This window comes from Drosophila willistoni (genome assembly GCF_018902025.1).
Source record: "Drosophila willistoni isolate 14030-0811.24 chromosome XR unlocalized genomic scaffold, UCI_dwil_1.1 Seg144, whole genome shotgun sequence".
Classification (NCBI taxonomy): domain Eukaryota; kingdom Metazoa; phylum Arthropoda; class Insecta; order Diptera; family Drosophilidae; genus Drosophila; species Drosophila willistoni.
The window spans coordinates 8,108,942-8,125,263 of NW_025814057.1; the positions used below are offsets into that span (position 1 = coordinate 8,108,942).

Below are 16,322 nucleotides of genomic sequence, written 5' to 3' on the forward strand. Positions count from 1 at the left end.
ACAAAGACCAAAGGGACCCCCCACCACCACTCACACCTACCCCCAAAGAGCCGACTACCAACACAACCAGTTAGCCAACCAACTCGGCCTAAAATCTAAATCAGACACATACACAAACAGAAACACACACAGAGCGAGAGAGAGAGAGTGAGAAAGAGAGTGTGTGAAAGAGAGAGAGGGAATACAGAAAGAGATGGCAATTGATTGGGGGGGTTTTTCGTGTAAATGTCGCGCCGGAAAATGTTGGGCGTCTGGGTTTTTATGCTAATTCCGTTCAAAAGCGCCATGTTTTTTCCTTTTTTTCCTTTTTTTTTTATGTGGTAGCAACGCAAGGTATGGCAAATGGGGAGCAAATGGGGGACAAGCAGCAATGGCGGCCAAAGGCTTGCTCTGGATCAATAGAATCTATTGATTTTTGTTTGTTTAAACTCAGCGCATAAACTTTTGATTCTAGTGACTTTCATTCATTCATTGAAAAAAAAAAAGAAAACATACATAAAAGGAACTGAAATTTAATTTTACATTTTCCGTTAAGCTCAATTTATCTAATTGTTGAAATTCACCACTGTAAACTTAACAGTGTAGAGTTGCCAACTCTTTTATCTATTCTTTTATGTTCTCCTTCTCCTTCCTTTTGTATTTTTTGGCCGCGTGCGTTAGTCGTCTTGCTTGTGAAAATTTGGCAAATAATTGAAAATAATTTTTTTTCTTGTTCTTTTGCGTTAATTAAACTGTGCTAATATAAAGTTGAAGACAAATGCTGTAAAAATCATCAAATCCATTAACAATTATCCAAATTATTTGCGCTTTTAAAGAATGAGGAAGAAAAAAAAGAAAATTAGGCTTGGGCGCGTGTTTTTGTGGCTGTATGTGTGTGTGTTTGCATTGAAGGAATCGCTGAAATTATAAAGTAGGAGCGAGATGCCGTGCGTAATGTGATCGGTTTAGTTTGTTTTTTATGCAAATCAAAAGAAAATGTCATGTTAATATGTTATTAAATATTTTAAGTGAAAGCCATTTAGTTGCATGTGGTTTTTTTTCTTTTTCTTTTTTTTTTTTAGTGCGTGCATTGAAGTGATTGAAGTAAGTGAAGAACAAGTGAAGTGTGCAAGTGAGATAGCAAGAGCATGGCGTGGCATGCTTTCGATGAGTGAGAAGGTGAGTGTTGTTTTCTGTCTCTCTTTTCTATGTTGCTTTTCTATCTTATGCGTATTTACAGGTCCAGAGCAGCAGCCCTTGCATATTACGTTGCAAGATGTTACGTTTTTTTGGAAAACACGTAAGTTTAACACGTAATAGTAAATATATTCTAAGCTTAAGATTTTCCTTCAAAATCTATTTCAGATTTAATATTGATCCTGCTTTAAATATATATATATATCTTTTTTTCTAGCCAACTACAGAACGTGAGAATTTTGATTTCATTTTGCCTTAATGGAGCTGTCATATGCACATAAAGTATTATCTAATTTAAGTTTTGTCAACTTTTCACAATCTCATGTGAAAAAAAATTTCAAACGCTTCATTGTCATTTGCCTTAGACAATTTATCAAATTCATAAAATCACGCCCACTTTTTGTAACCCTTTTTTTAACTCATTCTAATGAAATGGGGTTTTGGTTTCGGTGTTTTTAACTTTTCCACTTTTTAATGGGTTTTCAAGGCGCGTGCCCGAGCGAAAGACACGACACCGTCGAGGAGACAATGAAAAAGTGAAAAAACAATTGCCCAGACACGCCCCACACACACAGACACTAACACTTACATAAGTATAAATTTACCGAAAAAACACCTTTCGCATAAATTAGAAAAGTGCAACCCCATACCCCTCCACCCCCTCGCTTCATTTCGGCTGTGTGTAGTGCTTTAGGGTTAAACTTGCATGCAATGGGTTAATTTGTTAAGGGTCGAAATACAGGAACAATCGACCAGAAAAACAACCACACTCCAAACCCCCCGCCCGCCAGCCCGCCATAAAAGTAGATTGGAATGACTAAGTTTTTGGAATCTCGGATAGAAAAATTGATATGATAATGAAATGCAGGCGCAAAAACCCTAATCTGGGCACCTGCTTTTTTGAAATCTTTATGGTTTTGTGATTTCTACCTTAACTCTTATGCATACGTATATGTATAGGTATACTAACCTGAGCTGGCCAGTCTGCTGCTGGTGGGACCGAACATTTGATATGGATCTGTAAAAAAGAAACAACAACACAACCATGTCGAAAAAAGGCATTAGTTCAAGTGTTATGCAAATGTTAATGAAGTGGTGGAAAAAAGCAGGAAAGCAAAGTTTTTAGTTTCCGTTGATGAAAATGCATGTAGTATGAGCTTTGCCTGTTTCATTTAGGTTGCATTTTTGGCTCGAGAGTATGAGAGAGGGAGAGCACTCTTACACTTGAAATGTAGAAAATGTAGAAATGTGTGTGTTCACTTAGGGTTACCCCTAGACAATTCCTCATAATTCGCATCATCTAGAGGGAGAGAGAGAGAGAGAGGAGGAGGTGGAGGAGAAGCACATTTTCTTCTATGTATATGTTTCCATTTGTCCATTGTTTTGACGCAAACATTTCTTTGCTTTCCAATTGTATTCTCAATGGCACGCGTCTTTCAATTCATTCATGGCCGTCAAATTTGACAGCCGCAAAAAAGCGAAAAACCAGACTTAAAAACTTTGTCCCAGCCCCTGTCTCTCTTCCCTCACTCCGTTTTTCTTGCCATAATTGAGAATCCTTTCTGGCATTCTCAATTGTTTCCATTACGCTTCAATTCCTCCTTTTTTTTTTTGTTTCCATTTTAGCTTGTTCAAGTGGCGTATTTACGGCGGGTTTCTCTCTTGGTTTCTTTTTTTTTTTTTGGCGACAGTATTTCGTTCCAAGTATTTTTTGAAAATAACTCAAGAGGAAGAGAGGGTAGCAAACACACACAGGACACAGGCTCAGGACTCAGACTCAGGCGCAAGAGGCATTCGTTTCAATACTTAAAAAACCAAAAACTCAAGTGGGCACTTTTAAAGCGCGTGAGCAATGACGATTGACGGGAATGGCAATGGAATTGGGATTGGGATTAGGAACGGGAACGGCAACGGCGACGAACTTTATTAGTGTTGGCAAACACATTACACACACATTATTCTTGCATAGCCCTCTCTCCTGTTTATATTTGGGATTTGGGCACGTGGTAGACTTGAAAAAATTCAAGGACCTTCCATACTCTTAATAACTACTATATTATGAATGATATGGAGTGTAGGCACTTACCAGGTTGCCGTAGTTGTGAGTGCGGATCATGTTTAATACTCAAGGCATTCGAACTGTAGCCTGTGGAAAATACAAAACAAAAACAAACAAAAATCATTTCATTAGTTTGATAAATGTATACATAAACTTTGGAAAACAATTGAAGTGGGGCAAACAAATGACGACGTTTCACAAGGAAAGTAAATTCTAGATAGAGAAAAACTTTGTGATCGTCGCAGGATCATATTTACATGCAGAGTGGAGATCAAATAAGGGTAAGGAGCGTTATAAATCGAAATTTTCCTACTTTTACTTGATCTTATCTCGGCGTATAAAAAACTCTTAACAAAAATACAAATCAACATTTCTCTAATCATACCATTTGCTTGATAAATGAAATAAGAAACAATTGGCAGAGTGATCGTCACTGGATCATAAAAATCATATCTTATATGCAAAGTAGAGTTCAAGTAAGGGTAAGGAGCGTTATAAATCGAAATTTTCCTACTTTTACTTGATCTTATCTCGGCGTATAAAAAACTCTTGAAAAAAATACAAATCAACATTTTTCTAAACATTCCATTTGCTTGATAAATAAAATAGAAAACAATTGAATTGGCAGAGAAAAACTTAGTGATCGTCGCAGGATCATAAAAATCATATCTTATATGCAAAGTAGAGTTCAAGTAAGGGTATGGAGCGTTATAAATCGAAATTTTCCTACTTTTACTTGATCTTATCTCGGCGTATAAAAAACTCTTAAAAGAAACTCAAATCAACATTTTTCTAATCATTTCAATTGCCTGATAAATGAAGTAGAAAACAATTGAATTGGCAGAGAAAAACTTAGTGATAGTCGCAGGATCATAAAAATCATATCTTATATGCAGAGTAGAGTTCAAGTAAAGGTAAAGAGCGTTATAAATCCAAATTTTCCTACTTTTACTTGATCTTATCTCGGCGTATAAAAAACTCTTAAGAGAAAAACTAAGTGATCGTCGCAGGATCATAAAAATCATATCTTATATGCAAAGTAGAGTTCAAGTAAGGGTACGGAGCGTTATAAATCGAAATTTTCCGTCTTTTACTTGATCTTATCTCGGCGTATAAAAAACTTATAAAAAAAATACAAATCAACTTTTTTTCTAATCATTCCATTTGCTTGATAAATGAAATAGAAAACATTGAATTGGCAGAGAAAAACTTAGTGATAGTCGCAGGATCATAAAGATCATATCTTATATGCAGAGTAGAGTTCAAGTAAAGGTAAAGAGCGTTATAAATCCAAATTTTCCTACTTTTACTTGATCTTATCTCGGCGTATAAAAAACTCTTAAGAGAAAAACTAAGTGATCATCGCAGGATCATAAAAATCATATCTTATATGCAAAGTAGAGTTCAAGTAAGGGTAAGGAGCGTTATAAATCGAAATTTTCCGACTTTTACTTGATCTTATCTCGGCGTATAAAAAACTCTTAAGAGAAAAACTAAGTGATCGTCGCAGGATCATAAAAATCATATCTTATATGCAGAGTAGAGTTCAAGTAAAGGTAAAGAGCGTTATAAATCCAAATTTTCCTACTTTTACTTGATCTTATCTCGGCGTATAAAAAACTCTTAAGAGAAAAACTAAGTGATCGTCGCAGGATCATAAAAATCATATCTTATATGCAAAGTAGAGTTCAAGTAAGGGTAAGGAGCGTTATAAATCCAAATTTTCCTACTTTTACTCGAGTTTATCTCGGCGTATAAAAAACTCATAAAAAAAATACAAATCAACATTTTTCTAATCATACCACTTGCTTGATAAATAAAATAGAAAACAATTGAATAGGCAGAGAAAAACTTAGTGATAGTCGCAGGATCATAAAAATCACATCTTATATGCAGAGTAGAGTTCAAGTAAGCTTACGGAGCGTTATAAATCGAAATTTTCCTACTTTTACTTGATCTTATCTCGGCGTATAAATAAATCTTAAAAAAATACAAATCAACATTTTTTCTAATCATTCCATTTGCTTGATAAATGAAATAGAAAACATTGAATTGGCAGAGAAAAACTTAGTGATAGTCGCAGTATCATCAAAATCATACCTTATATGCAGAGTAGAGTTCAAGTAAAGGTAAAGAGCGTTATAAATCGAAATTTTCCTACTTTTACTTGATCTTATCTCGGCGTATAAAAAACTCTTAAGAGAAAAACTAAGTGATCGTCGCAGGATCATAAAAATCATATCTTATATGCAAAGTAGAGTTCAAGTAAGGGTAAGGAGCGTTATAAATCGAAATCTTCCGACTTTTACTTGATCTTATCTCGGCGTATAAAAAACTCATAAAAAAAATACAAATCAACATTTTTCTAATCATCCCATTTGCTTGATAAATAAAATAGAAAACAATTGAATTGGCAGAGAAAAACTTAGTGATAGTCGCAGGATCATAAAAATCACATCTTATATGCAAAGTAGAGTTCAAGTAAGCGTACGGAGCGTTATAAATCGAAATTTTCCGACTTTTACTTGATCTTATCTCGGCGTATAAAAAACTCATAAAAAAAATACAAATCAACATTTTTCTAATCATCCCATTTGCTTGATAAATGAAATAGAAAACATTGAATTGGCAGAAAAAAAACTTAGTGATAGTCGCAGGATCATCAAAATTATATCTTATATGCAGAGTAGAGTTCAAGTAAAGGTAAATAGCGTTATAAATAGTAATTTTCCTACTTTTACTTGATCTTATCTCGGCGTATAAAAAACTCTTAAGAGAAAAACTACGTGATCGTCGCAGGATCATAAAAATCATATCTTATATGCAAAGTAGAGTTCAAGTAAGGGTACGGAGGATTATAAATCGAAATTTTCCTACTTTTACTTGATCTTATCTCGGCGTATAAAAAAATCTTTAAAAAAATACAAATCAACATTTTTCTAATTTTTCCATTTGCTTGATAAATGAAATAGAAAACAATTGAATTGACAGAGAAAAACTTAGTGATCGTCGCAGGATCATAAAAATCATATCTTATATGCAAAGTAGAGTTCAAGTAAGGGTACGGAGCGTTATAAATCGAAATTTTCCTACTTTTACTTGATCTTATCTCGGCGTATAAAAAACTCTTGAAAAAAATACAAATCAACATTTTTCTAAACATTCCATTTGCTTGATAAATAAAATAGAAAACAATTGAATTGGCAGAGAAAAACTTAGTGATCGTCGCAGGATCATAAAAATCATATCTTATATGCAGAGTAGAGATCAAGTGAGCTTAGGAGCGTTATAAATCGAAATTTTCCTGCTTTCACTTGGTCTTATCCCGGCGTATAAAAAACAAATCAAATCATTTTATTTGTTTATTAAATAGACAGAGAAAAACTTTTTGATCGTCGGAGCATCATAAAAATTATATTTTATATGCAGATTGGGGATCAAGTGAAAGTTGGAGCGTTATAAATCGAAATTTTCCTACTTTCACTTGTTTCTTTCTCGGCGTATAAACAACTCTCTCTGGAAAAAAAAAACAAATCATAATTTTTTAAGCCATATCATTTGTTTGATAAATGGAACATTTGGATTTGGGCAAACAAAAGTCGACAAATCAAAAGAATCGACTTTGACGCTAGGCATTTTATTGATTCTATTATATTTTATATGCTGAGTGGAGATCAGGTAAAAGTAGGAGCGCTATAAATCGAAATTTTCCTGCTTTTACTTGTTCCTTTCTCAGCGTATAAGAAAAACGAGATCAACCAATTCATATTTTAGGTAAGAGCTTTTTACTTTGGCTTCAAGAAATCATTTTGATTTGATTTGCTTTTACCCAAGAAACTGCTTTAAAGCATTGTTTCATAGGTATTCACGGGCTTAGAAGAGTTATGTTCCGATCAAGTGACTGTTTGTAAGAATATTGAAACTATTTCTGTGAATAGATAGATCAATCAATCAGGAAAACACCTAATTGGATTGGATAAATTTTTAAGGATGACATAAACATTTCATGGAGAAGAGCGACGGCAAAGGCTTTAGGTGAAATGTTTAATCGGCGCATAAGCAAATTAAATTTTTGCTCAATCTAAATCAACAAAGATTTAAAGATATTAGCCCTCATCATCAGAGGTTTTTAATCATCCCCGGGACAAACAACCTGTCAAAAAAACTTAACCAGGACTTGTCAAATTTAACACTCTCGATCTTTAGCTCCACTTGAACAATCAAAGGCAATCATCAACTCAACCGCAAGACAAACATTATCACAGATAGAGACAGAGACATAGATTGTCATCAAAGGAAGAATCTGTGAACCAGAGCCAGAGGCAGACTGTGACATGAGCATCCAAGGCTCAAGTGGGTGAGTGTGGACCACCTCTTATTTTCTTCTTCAATTTTAATGGAATATGATTGCGAAGCGAGTCGAGTTGAGGCGAAAACAATGCCGCTGGCAAAATAATCTGAAACGGCGTTGAAGTTGTTCACAAAACTTCACGCTTTCATATAAAATTAAAGCCGCAGGATATGGACAACGCACAGGGTGACTATATAGTACATATAGAGAGAGGGGGAGGGGGGTTTGGAGTGGGGTGATACCTCCCGCTGTTGTTTTCGTTGTCACTTATTGTGCAAAATAGCAACGAGAACTTTTCATATGACATTTTTTGGGTTTGGTGGCCACTCAACTGCAAAGAGGACAAAAGGCAACCGATTGCATTTTACTCTGGGAAAAACCAAGAGCAGGAGAAACACAGAGAATGAGTCTGCTTGTGTGTGTGTGTGTGTGTGTGTGTGTGTGAGAGAGAGAAAAAAAAGCAACTTTAACTTTGCACGATTTTGATGACATCGAAAAACCAGGAGAGAAAAATGCGCTCAACCAAGCTGAAATTTTAAACCAAGCTCAGTTTTTTTACAATGCCTCGAAGTGGTCAATCGTAAAACACTTTTCTTACTTTAATTCAACTAAGTGTTTAACTAATGAGGAGAACCTCCTACCCCTGCCACTGCCACCCATCCCTCCTTCATTATAGAACACGACATTTTAACATGCTTCATTGGTTGTGGCATGGAACACGTGTAGTCAACACCTTTACCACTTTTATCTATTTCCATTGATGCTTGTTGATTGCGAACGAGCCAGTCAGACATCCAGTCAGTCAGTCAGCCGACACATCACTTCACATCACAGCACAGCACACACATTTTCCATGCTTCAATGGGTTTTCCTTTTCTCCCCTTTCCCCTCTGTGTGCCAACCCTCTTGCTTTACAATTTGTTGGTTATGTTTTGCATATTTATTTATTGGTAAATATCTTCGGCATTTTGATTGGTATCAATTTTCTTTATTTCGTGTTTTCTTCTTGACTGAAAGTGCCTATTGAGAAAAGTTTAAGTCTTTTCTAAGAACTGCTAATTTGCTGCTATTGAAGTTGACTTTTAAGTTTATCATTAATATATATAATAATACACAAAAGGAGCAAACTAGCTAAACCCATTTATATAATTCTTTCAGGATCGTTTTAATCGCTGAGATCTTCAGATAGTTGGCTTCTTCTTAATTTTAGTGAAAATGAAACACAAATGATCATCAACGCTAAGGATCAATCGCAACAATAAACTTCGTCCCGACATTCTCAACAAGTAAAAGGAAAGCACTTTCTTGAGATCACTACGTATCTTTGCACGGTTTAAATCTGTGAGATTTACTGCGTAGGTGAACACGCTCTTTATATCCAGAATTTTGGAATCTAGTTCAATTTCAAGTCAATCAAATAAACATTTTCAGTATTTTACCGAGGTCACCACAAAGAGATGCAATCAATTAGTTGTCAAGGTTTAAATGCGTTTTTGCCAAAGTAAACTACAGAAATGATTTTTTACGAATAGTTCCAAACTATAAAGTTATTTCCAAGATCCTCAATGTGTTCACGTTCATCGCGATTTCTTGGTTTCTAGGTTCAAACATATATTCAATACATATATATTCAAACATACAAATAAAAACGGAAATAAGAACAGGTCTTAATATTTTGCGCTTTCGTTTAAATAAAGTTCAAAAATATTAAACAGCATTTGAATTTTTCTTTCTTATTTCGATTCGGGCAATTTTCAATAATAGAAGCCTCCGGTCTCTGAGAATATTAAAATATCCTATACACGGGATGCGCCAATTAATAATTTTATGCATAACTGTGGCTTCAAAGAAAAAGTGTAATGGTAATTTTGGGCCTTGCAAGTGTCTTTTGAGAGATTTACGTGCAATTTAACAAGTTATCCATTTATAATTCACACAGAGTCACACAAAATCGAACTTTTCTAGAAGGGGACTTTACCAAGTTTTAGTTTCTTTGCAGGTGAAACGAACTCTAGATGTTTTCAATGTTAACGGCGGGAAAACAATAAGACAAAGTAAACACACTGAAAGCACTTGGAAAACGGATCTCCAATTGTCAAAGTCACTTTGTAGAGGATTTCTTAAAAGACTTTGTCACTTAATACATTTGGCAATCCATTACAAAAAAAGAAAAAAAAACTAACTCACCTTGAGATTGTGTTGAACTATGGGAACCCCACGACGACTTGTACGAGGAATCTAAAACGAATGGAGAAAAGGATATTTGTTTAAAAACAATTGTAACTACCGACGGAATCTAGCTGAGAACAATTAATAAACAATATATGTTTGATATGAGAGATTTATGTGTATATATATATATATATGTATTTGTTGCTATTTACTTGGATTCCATGTGGCGGCTGTTGCCGTTGGTCTGCTCGATTCACCGCACATGGTTGCCCACTCACCTGCGAAGAGCATTGAGAAATTGCTAAAGCTGCCCGTAGAGCGTGATAAATAATCAGCCGAAGATTTGATGTCAAGCATTTTAGTTATTTGATTAAAATTTGATTGTTATTTGGAGCAGCAGGAGCAGCAGCAGCACAAGGGCAGCTGGCGGCGGCCGTCACCAAAACAAAAGAAGACAATGAATTTCAGATTCAAATTGAAATTGTTTTTCTATTCGTTTTTTTGGTGTTTGCTTTTTTTTTACTTTTGGTCAGATTTAAACGGAAACTAATAACACGGCGCTTAGAGAGACGACGACCAAAGTGGGTTTGAATTTCGATGACTACTCCGCGACGACGATGATGACGACGGAACAGGAAAAGGAACAGGAACGGGAACGGGAAAAGTGACGATCGGAACCGGTTACCGTTTACCGTTTACCGGACACCTCAACTTCCGGACCTTGGCGAACTTTTCAATGCACTTTTTCTCGCGTGTGTCCGTCCAACTGATTTATATGTGTCACTACACTCGCTGTGTGTGTGTATGGGAGTGTGTGTATATATATGTGTGTGTGCTGCTTATATAGGCTCACTTTTATTAAGGAAAAAAAATGCTTGGAGTTTAGCACGTCTATGTTCACCGTATTGCGTCCGATCTAGAGAACGGCAGCGTAACAATTGATTTCATTCCGTCGTCAAATCGCGCATATCCTGACTTGACTGCCGACTCCCACAAAACAAAAAAAAAAACAAAAATCATAATAAAGGACACTCTGTGTGTGTGTGTGAGTGAGTTTGGTGGTTGGCTGGGTGGTTTCTGTTCAGTATTGGGTGGATGGTTCAGTTCGGTTGGTGTCCGTCCTCTGTGTATGAGTGTGTTTGTATCTACGCGTCATCGTATCTGTCTGGTCTCTGGTTTCTCTCTCTCTTTCGCTCTGATTGCGCGCTATCTCTTTCCATCATATGGACAAAGGATATACATTTTAGAGGTCCTTAATCCCACAAGCCATTTCCACCCTTGCCTTGTGCTCTTATTTAAACCAATCAGCATTGAGTTTGGGTGTGGCTACGCCATGTGAAGCTTTCTGTGTGAGCTTTTAGGCGAAGCTTTGCCCAGCATTTGACGGTAAAAGTGAAATTTTTGCCTAACAAAGGATCTTTATAGGGAAAAGCTCTACGTGCGGGCACAGAAAGCTTTTGTCTCCTGTCGCAAAATTTGTGGGAGTTGACCACAAACTTCAATGCGCTCGCTCTCTCTCGCTCTCACTTTTGTACTCCAATGGCTTGCCTTGTCTCTTTTCCACCTAAAGGACTCAATGGCAGCTGGCAGAAGTGCAAAGGCAGCAAGGCAGCGATTCGTTTTTAGTGGGTGACACGAAGCAACAAGGACGGATGTATTATCCACTTCCTTTTTCCTTCCACCAAACACAAGGATATTACCGTTTCGTTGTCGTCGTCGTCGTTGCAACTACTCCCACACATACACATGGACCTATCCCGAGAGTGAGAATGAGAAAAAGATACTAAGCGACATAGCGAGTTAGAGGGAGAGAGAAACAGAAAGAGAGAGAGAGGGCAGAAGGTAGGAAAACAATGTGCCAGGATTTTACCAAGAGAAATCACTAAGAGTTGATTGTAAAAGGCTTTGACTACTGACTAAAGTGGGTGAGCAGGGAGGTGGAACGAAAGACACGGGGAGGAGCAGGCGGTTTAGGTGAAGTGAAGTGAAGTAGAGTAAGGTGAGGATTCTAGGGTCCCAAGTCCTTTTGTGTGCAGTCGACGTCGACTGCAGGCGGTGGCTCAAGTGCAATTGTGGTGGCATGGCCTGCCCCTTAAAGCAGGCTATACAAAATCACAGACACACACACACACATATATACAAACAGAGATGTGTGTATGCATGAAGCTGCCTTTTGGTTCTGGCTTAATTAATTTTTGAATTCTCATTGAAATTGTTTTTGCTCTTGCCGCCTCTCTCACACGCCCCATTTTTGGAGCCCGCTGGCTATGTACGGCGGTGAGTCTTCTCTCCCTTTCTCTCTCTCTCTCTCTGTGTGTGAGTGCCCCGTTTTTGGGTGGCTGGAGCTGGGGCTAATTCACAGGCGTCAACGAACAAATTGTAGTTCTACACACACAGACACACACGCTACTGATATAGAAACATACATACATATATAATCATGTCAAAAAGTTGTGATTTTTCATATACCCTGCTTCGCATTAAACTTATTGTCTATTACCTGGTATTGAATTATTTTATCACCCTTTACTCGTTGTTAACGTCTAGCCATTAGCTCATTAAGTAATATTTGGAATATTCTGATTCTGTTAATATAATATAACTACCGATTTATATTATTCATTGCATTAATGTGATAAGTTACTTAACTTAATATCGCAATATTAGCCCCAAAAAGTATGCTATATTCTGCAATCCTTATATTTTTCGTACTTCTACTTCTACATAAAACCGAACTAGAAGCCTTTGAAGGTCTCTTCTGATTATGTTACAAAATGAAAGTCGGCCAATAATATGATTATAAATTAGGTTTCTCTCAATCTCTTTCTCTCCCCATATCTCCTTTCGTTTATTTGTGTTAAATTCTGAGTTTATTTGTATTCTTTGAGTTGCTTTATTAAGCTCTTATTTTTGTTTTATTGACTCACTTGTTCTATTTCAAAAACAGAATATGACAGCTCTGTTATTTTTATGAGGTTTATCTGAAATCCTTTTCTAAATTCGTGCATTCGTATTGTTGCTGTGTGAGCGCAAATTGTGAAATTTGTTTCAGTAATAATAAAATTTGAAATAAGAGCACAAAATTCAATTGTCTAATTAAAGAAACTATAGAAAAGATTCCATTATGAAGTTTAGTTAACAAATTATTAAAATTAATCCACGGATTTGATTCTTAATCGTAAAAGATATTCGAATTTTCTTGTAGGTATTTCAAAAGTCGCATATTCTTTGCAATTTTCTTTGTGCTAACTTTTATTTCTATGTTAGTTAAAAACTAAATTTCGCTTTTTCCCACTTACACACACACACACACACACTTTGGGGGCACAGCCAAGGTGGTGGTGAGGGCGGCGAATGAGGTGGAGACGCAGCCAGCCGAGGGCGAGTTTTGTGCTTGGCTTTGACACGCAGTTATTTAATAAACTTAGTTTGTGGGGGATTTTGGAGAGTGTTGGATGGGGGGCGAATTGAGGTTGGCTCTCAACTTTTCAATGTGTGTGTGTGTGTGTGTGTGCGTGTGTGTGCGTGTGTGTGTATGTAGTGCTAATGGCATCTAAAATGGCTAAATAGCAATTTGCTGTTTTCTGCTTTCTGCTCTAAAGGAAAACTAAAGTTTGCTCTCTTCTAGTATATTTGTATATGTATGTGTGTGTGTGTATGTGTTTCGTTTACCATTTTAATTGCATTCATTATGTAATTTCATTTTCACGCTTTTCCAACCAAGTCGAAAAACAAAAAAAAATGTAGTAGTATGGAAAAGTAGAAGAGCAAAAAAAAAAACTTTAAATTAATTTCTTTTGTTAGGCGATTTCCGCCATTTTAACATTTCCGTTCTTAAGGCTTGTGGTCAAAATACTACGCCCTCCTAAGCAGAGCCCACATGTATATGTATGTGTATGTGTATAAAACAAAAGTCAAGGCTTTAAGTTAAGCCAACAACAACTTGAGTCATTCAACCACCTCCATCTCGAGTCTCCAGCTCTCCGCGCTTGCCTTAAAGACCAGCGAAGCGTCAAGACAAACATGACACACACCGCACACAGGACAGGACAGCACATAGAACAGGACACAGAAGGAGCAGTAGCATTTATGGAGGAGCTTGGACAGGCAGCATATTGTCCGATGGAAGACAAGCAACAAAAAAAAAAAACACACACACAGAATAGAACTCACCGACAGTTAATAATAAGAAACGCAATCAACGCTGCGATTTGTTTCTCGCTCTCTCACACTCTCTTATTTGGCCGGCGGTGGCTAATATTTTACTTTTATGCTACACTGAAAATAGTCCTGCCTACAATAACAACAACATGGAACGGTCTACAACCAAGACCCAAGACACGTGGCCATTAATGACGTATGAATGATGTAACACGCGACGAAAGTCAACCCTGACTTGAGCGGCACGTGGCCAAAAAAAAAAAAGAAAAAAATCAACTCTCGCTCGTCATGACAGGCCAAATGTCCCTCCTCCATCTCCCGCGCCCCCTCAAATATTGCTCCTTTTTACGGGTCTTAAATGGTTACCAATAGATTGCTCATTTTGCTCCAGGCATATTCTGCACTTTCCCTTTCTCAGTCTCTCTCTCTCTTTCTACCTCTTACGGGCGTATTGTTATAATCATCATCATAAAAATACAATAGAAATCTTTTTTCTATATATATATTATGCATATATAGCGGGTATTTCAATATTTGCTAATCCAAGGGGCGGGGCCCACCATAAATCAGAGAAAGTTCTAAAAGGGGCGGGGGCGGCGGAGAGTTTTGAAAGGATGAAACATTGAAAGAGATTGGAGCCAGCTTGTTGGAAAAGTTTTTCTTTAACACTGCTTGGAAATCGAGAGTTGAATGAAAGAGTATTCGAGAATGAGAATCTTTGAGTGTGAAAGAGATTTCTAGTCAAAGTGAACTATGAAATGGAAAGATGTAGAAATAAGTCAGAAGACTGTAAAAGGAGGAGCACATACATATTTGTGATAACAGATGAACTGCTACAATAAGCCAAAGAGGATACAAAGAAAAAAAAGGGTCATAGGTCAGACTAAGGAGCAACTACGATCACAGACTTTTTGCAGTACTTAACCCTTGATGTTAACAGTAAATCACAATTGTTCGACTCTTTGTTTGATGCAAGATCACAACTTTGTATATCGTTGTATAAACGTTCAGAACATATATAGATACCTTAACGCTTACAAATAATCGGTTTAAATTTGAAATACAACTTTCTCCCATCTACAAGCAATCTATAATTTTTTCAATGTCATAGTTTGACACCTTTATAAAAGTTTCCCACCAAAAAAAAAACGAATTATAATGTCAACCTCAATGCAGCCAACAAACACACCAAATCAAATAACAAACAAAGGGAAAAAAAAAGTGAAAATTGTAATAAAAACAAATTACAAACACGAACAGCAACAAGAGACAAAAAAAAACGTAAGGCTCAAAGGAAACCCAAGAGACCCATGGAAAAGCATATTGAAAATGTCCTCGTGCCGCTGCCGTCGCCGAAACTAAACAATGCAAGCAATAATTGTGCAATTTATAAGGGGTACATGGTCGGCAGTTCGGGTCGCAGGTCGTACGTAGCAGGTCGCGGCCGCTGTGCGTTGGCTAGTGAAGGGTGAACGATTCCGGGTTGACTCCGATTACCAACATTTGACTTGGGAGCGGAGTGTATAGATAATTGCTCGTAGAAAGAGTGTCAGAGCTCGTTTATTGTCATTGTAAACTGAAAGCTAGCATATTCACACGGCAGCTAAATACAAGCTACCTAACAACCCACTCTTCTCACCCTCATTCTAACCCCCTTGCCGCTACCCTTCACCTTCACCCTCGACAACGACGACGACGACCTCATCACCCCCGCCCTTTACTCACTTAAGAGCCAATGACAACAAACAGCAAACAAACAATTAACATATACAAAAAAAAAAAGAACAAAAAAAAACATTGAATGGACACCTAGAGAAGGGGGATGAAGATTGGGTGAGGTTGATGGTTGAAGGTTCACGTGTCATTGCTATAAATTACTGCGGTTTGACTTTTTGGGTCTCTCGGTCGGTCCGAGTCCATTTCTGTCTCTCTCACGGTCGCGGGTCTCAAGTGATTCTCTCTCTCTTGAAAAAATCAAGGCAAAATGAATGGGTAACCTTGTGGCTATAAATTTTAGTCGAACTCATAAATTCAATTGACAACTAAATTGCACTTTTGCCGGAGACGCTTCGACACAGTCACCTCCGGCTCTCTATCTATCTGTCTTTCTCTCTCTCTCTCTCTCTCTTTCTGTCTCTGTCGCTCGCTGGCTTTCTAAATGGGCGATGCGTTTCCGTTGTAGGAGGTTTCTATGGATAGAAAATTTGCTAAAAATAAAAATAATAACAAAACGAAAAAAAAACAAGCACGAGAAAAACTTTCAAGTGCTCGACAATGTCGGAAGCGGGTCATTTCCAGCAGGTGGCATAAATCACAACAACAACATCAAAAGGTGGTCCCAAAAAAGGAAGTAAAACCTGTTGCAAGTTTACGTTTGATTTTTTTCCCCTATTATTCTTTTTT

General features: G+C 37.0%; 1 protein-coding gene and 1 long non-coding RNA gene across 8 annotated transcripts in view; one reads left to right on the top strand and one right to left on the bottom strand.

Annotated features, from left to right (window-relative positions):
• The window catches only part of LOC6639478 (DNA-binding protein D-ETS-3), a 33,562-nt gene that overhangs the window by 6,374 nt on the left and 10,866 nt on the right, over nt 1-16,322 (bottom strand). For 3 of the 7 annotated variants that reach the window (XM_015179089.3, XM_047012063.1, XM_023179930.2), the window contains 3 exons: nt 9,774-9,824; nt 3,263-3,322; nt 2,147-2,194 (listed from right to left, as the gene is read on the bottom strand). In XM_015179089.3, the coding sequence (XP_015034575.1) occupies nt 2,147-2,194; nt 3,263-3,322; nt 9,774-9,824 (159 nt within the window). Of the gene's footprint in view, nt 1-2,146; nt 2,195-3,262; nt 3,323-9,773; nt 9,825-9,970; nt 10,207-16,322 lie in introns of those variants that run through there. The other 4 variants (XM_047012062.1, XM_047012064.1, XM_023179933.2 and 1 more) reach the window with 3 other exon arrangements.
• LOC124460687 lies at nt 1,224-9,624 on the top strand. The gene is made up of 2 exons (XR_006954712.1): nt 1,224-1,279; nt 9,586-9,624. It is a non-coding gene; the product is annotated as an uncharacterized LOC124460687 (long non-coding RNA).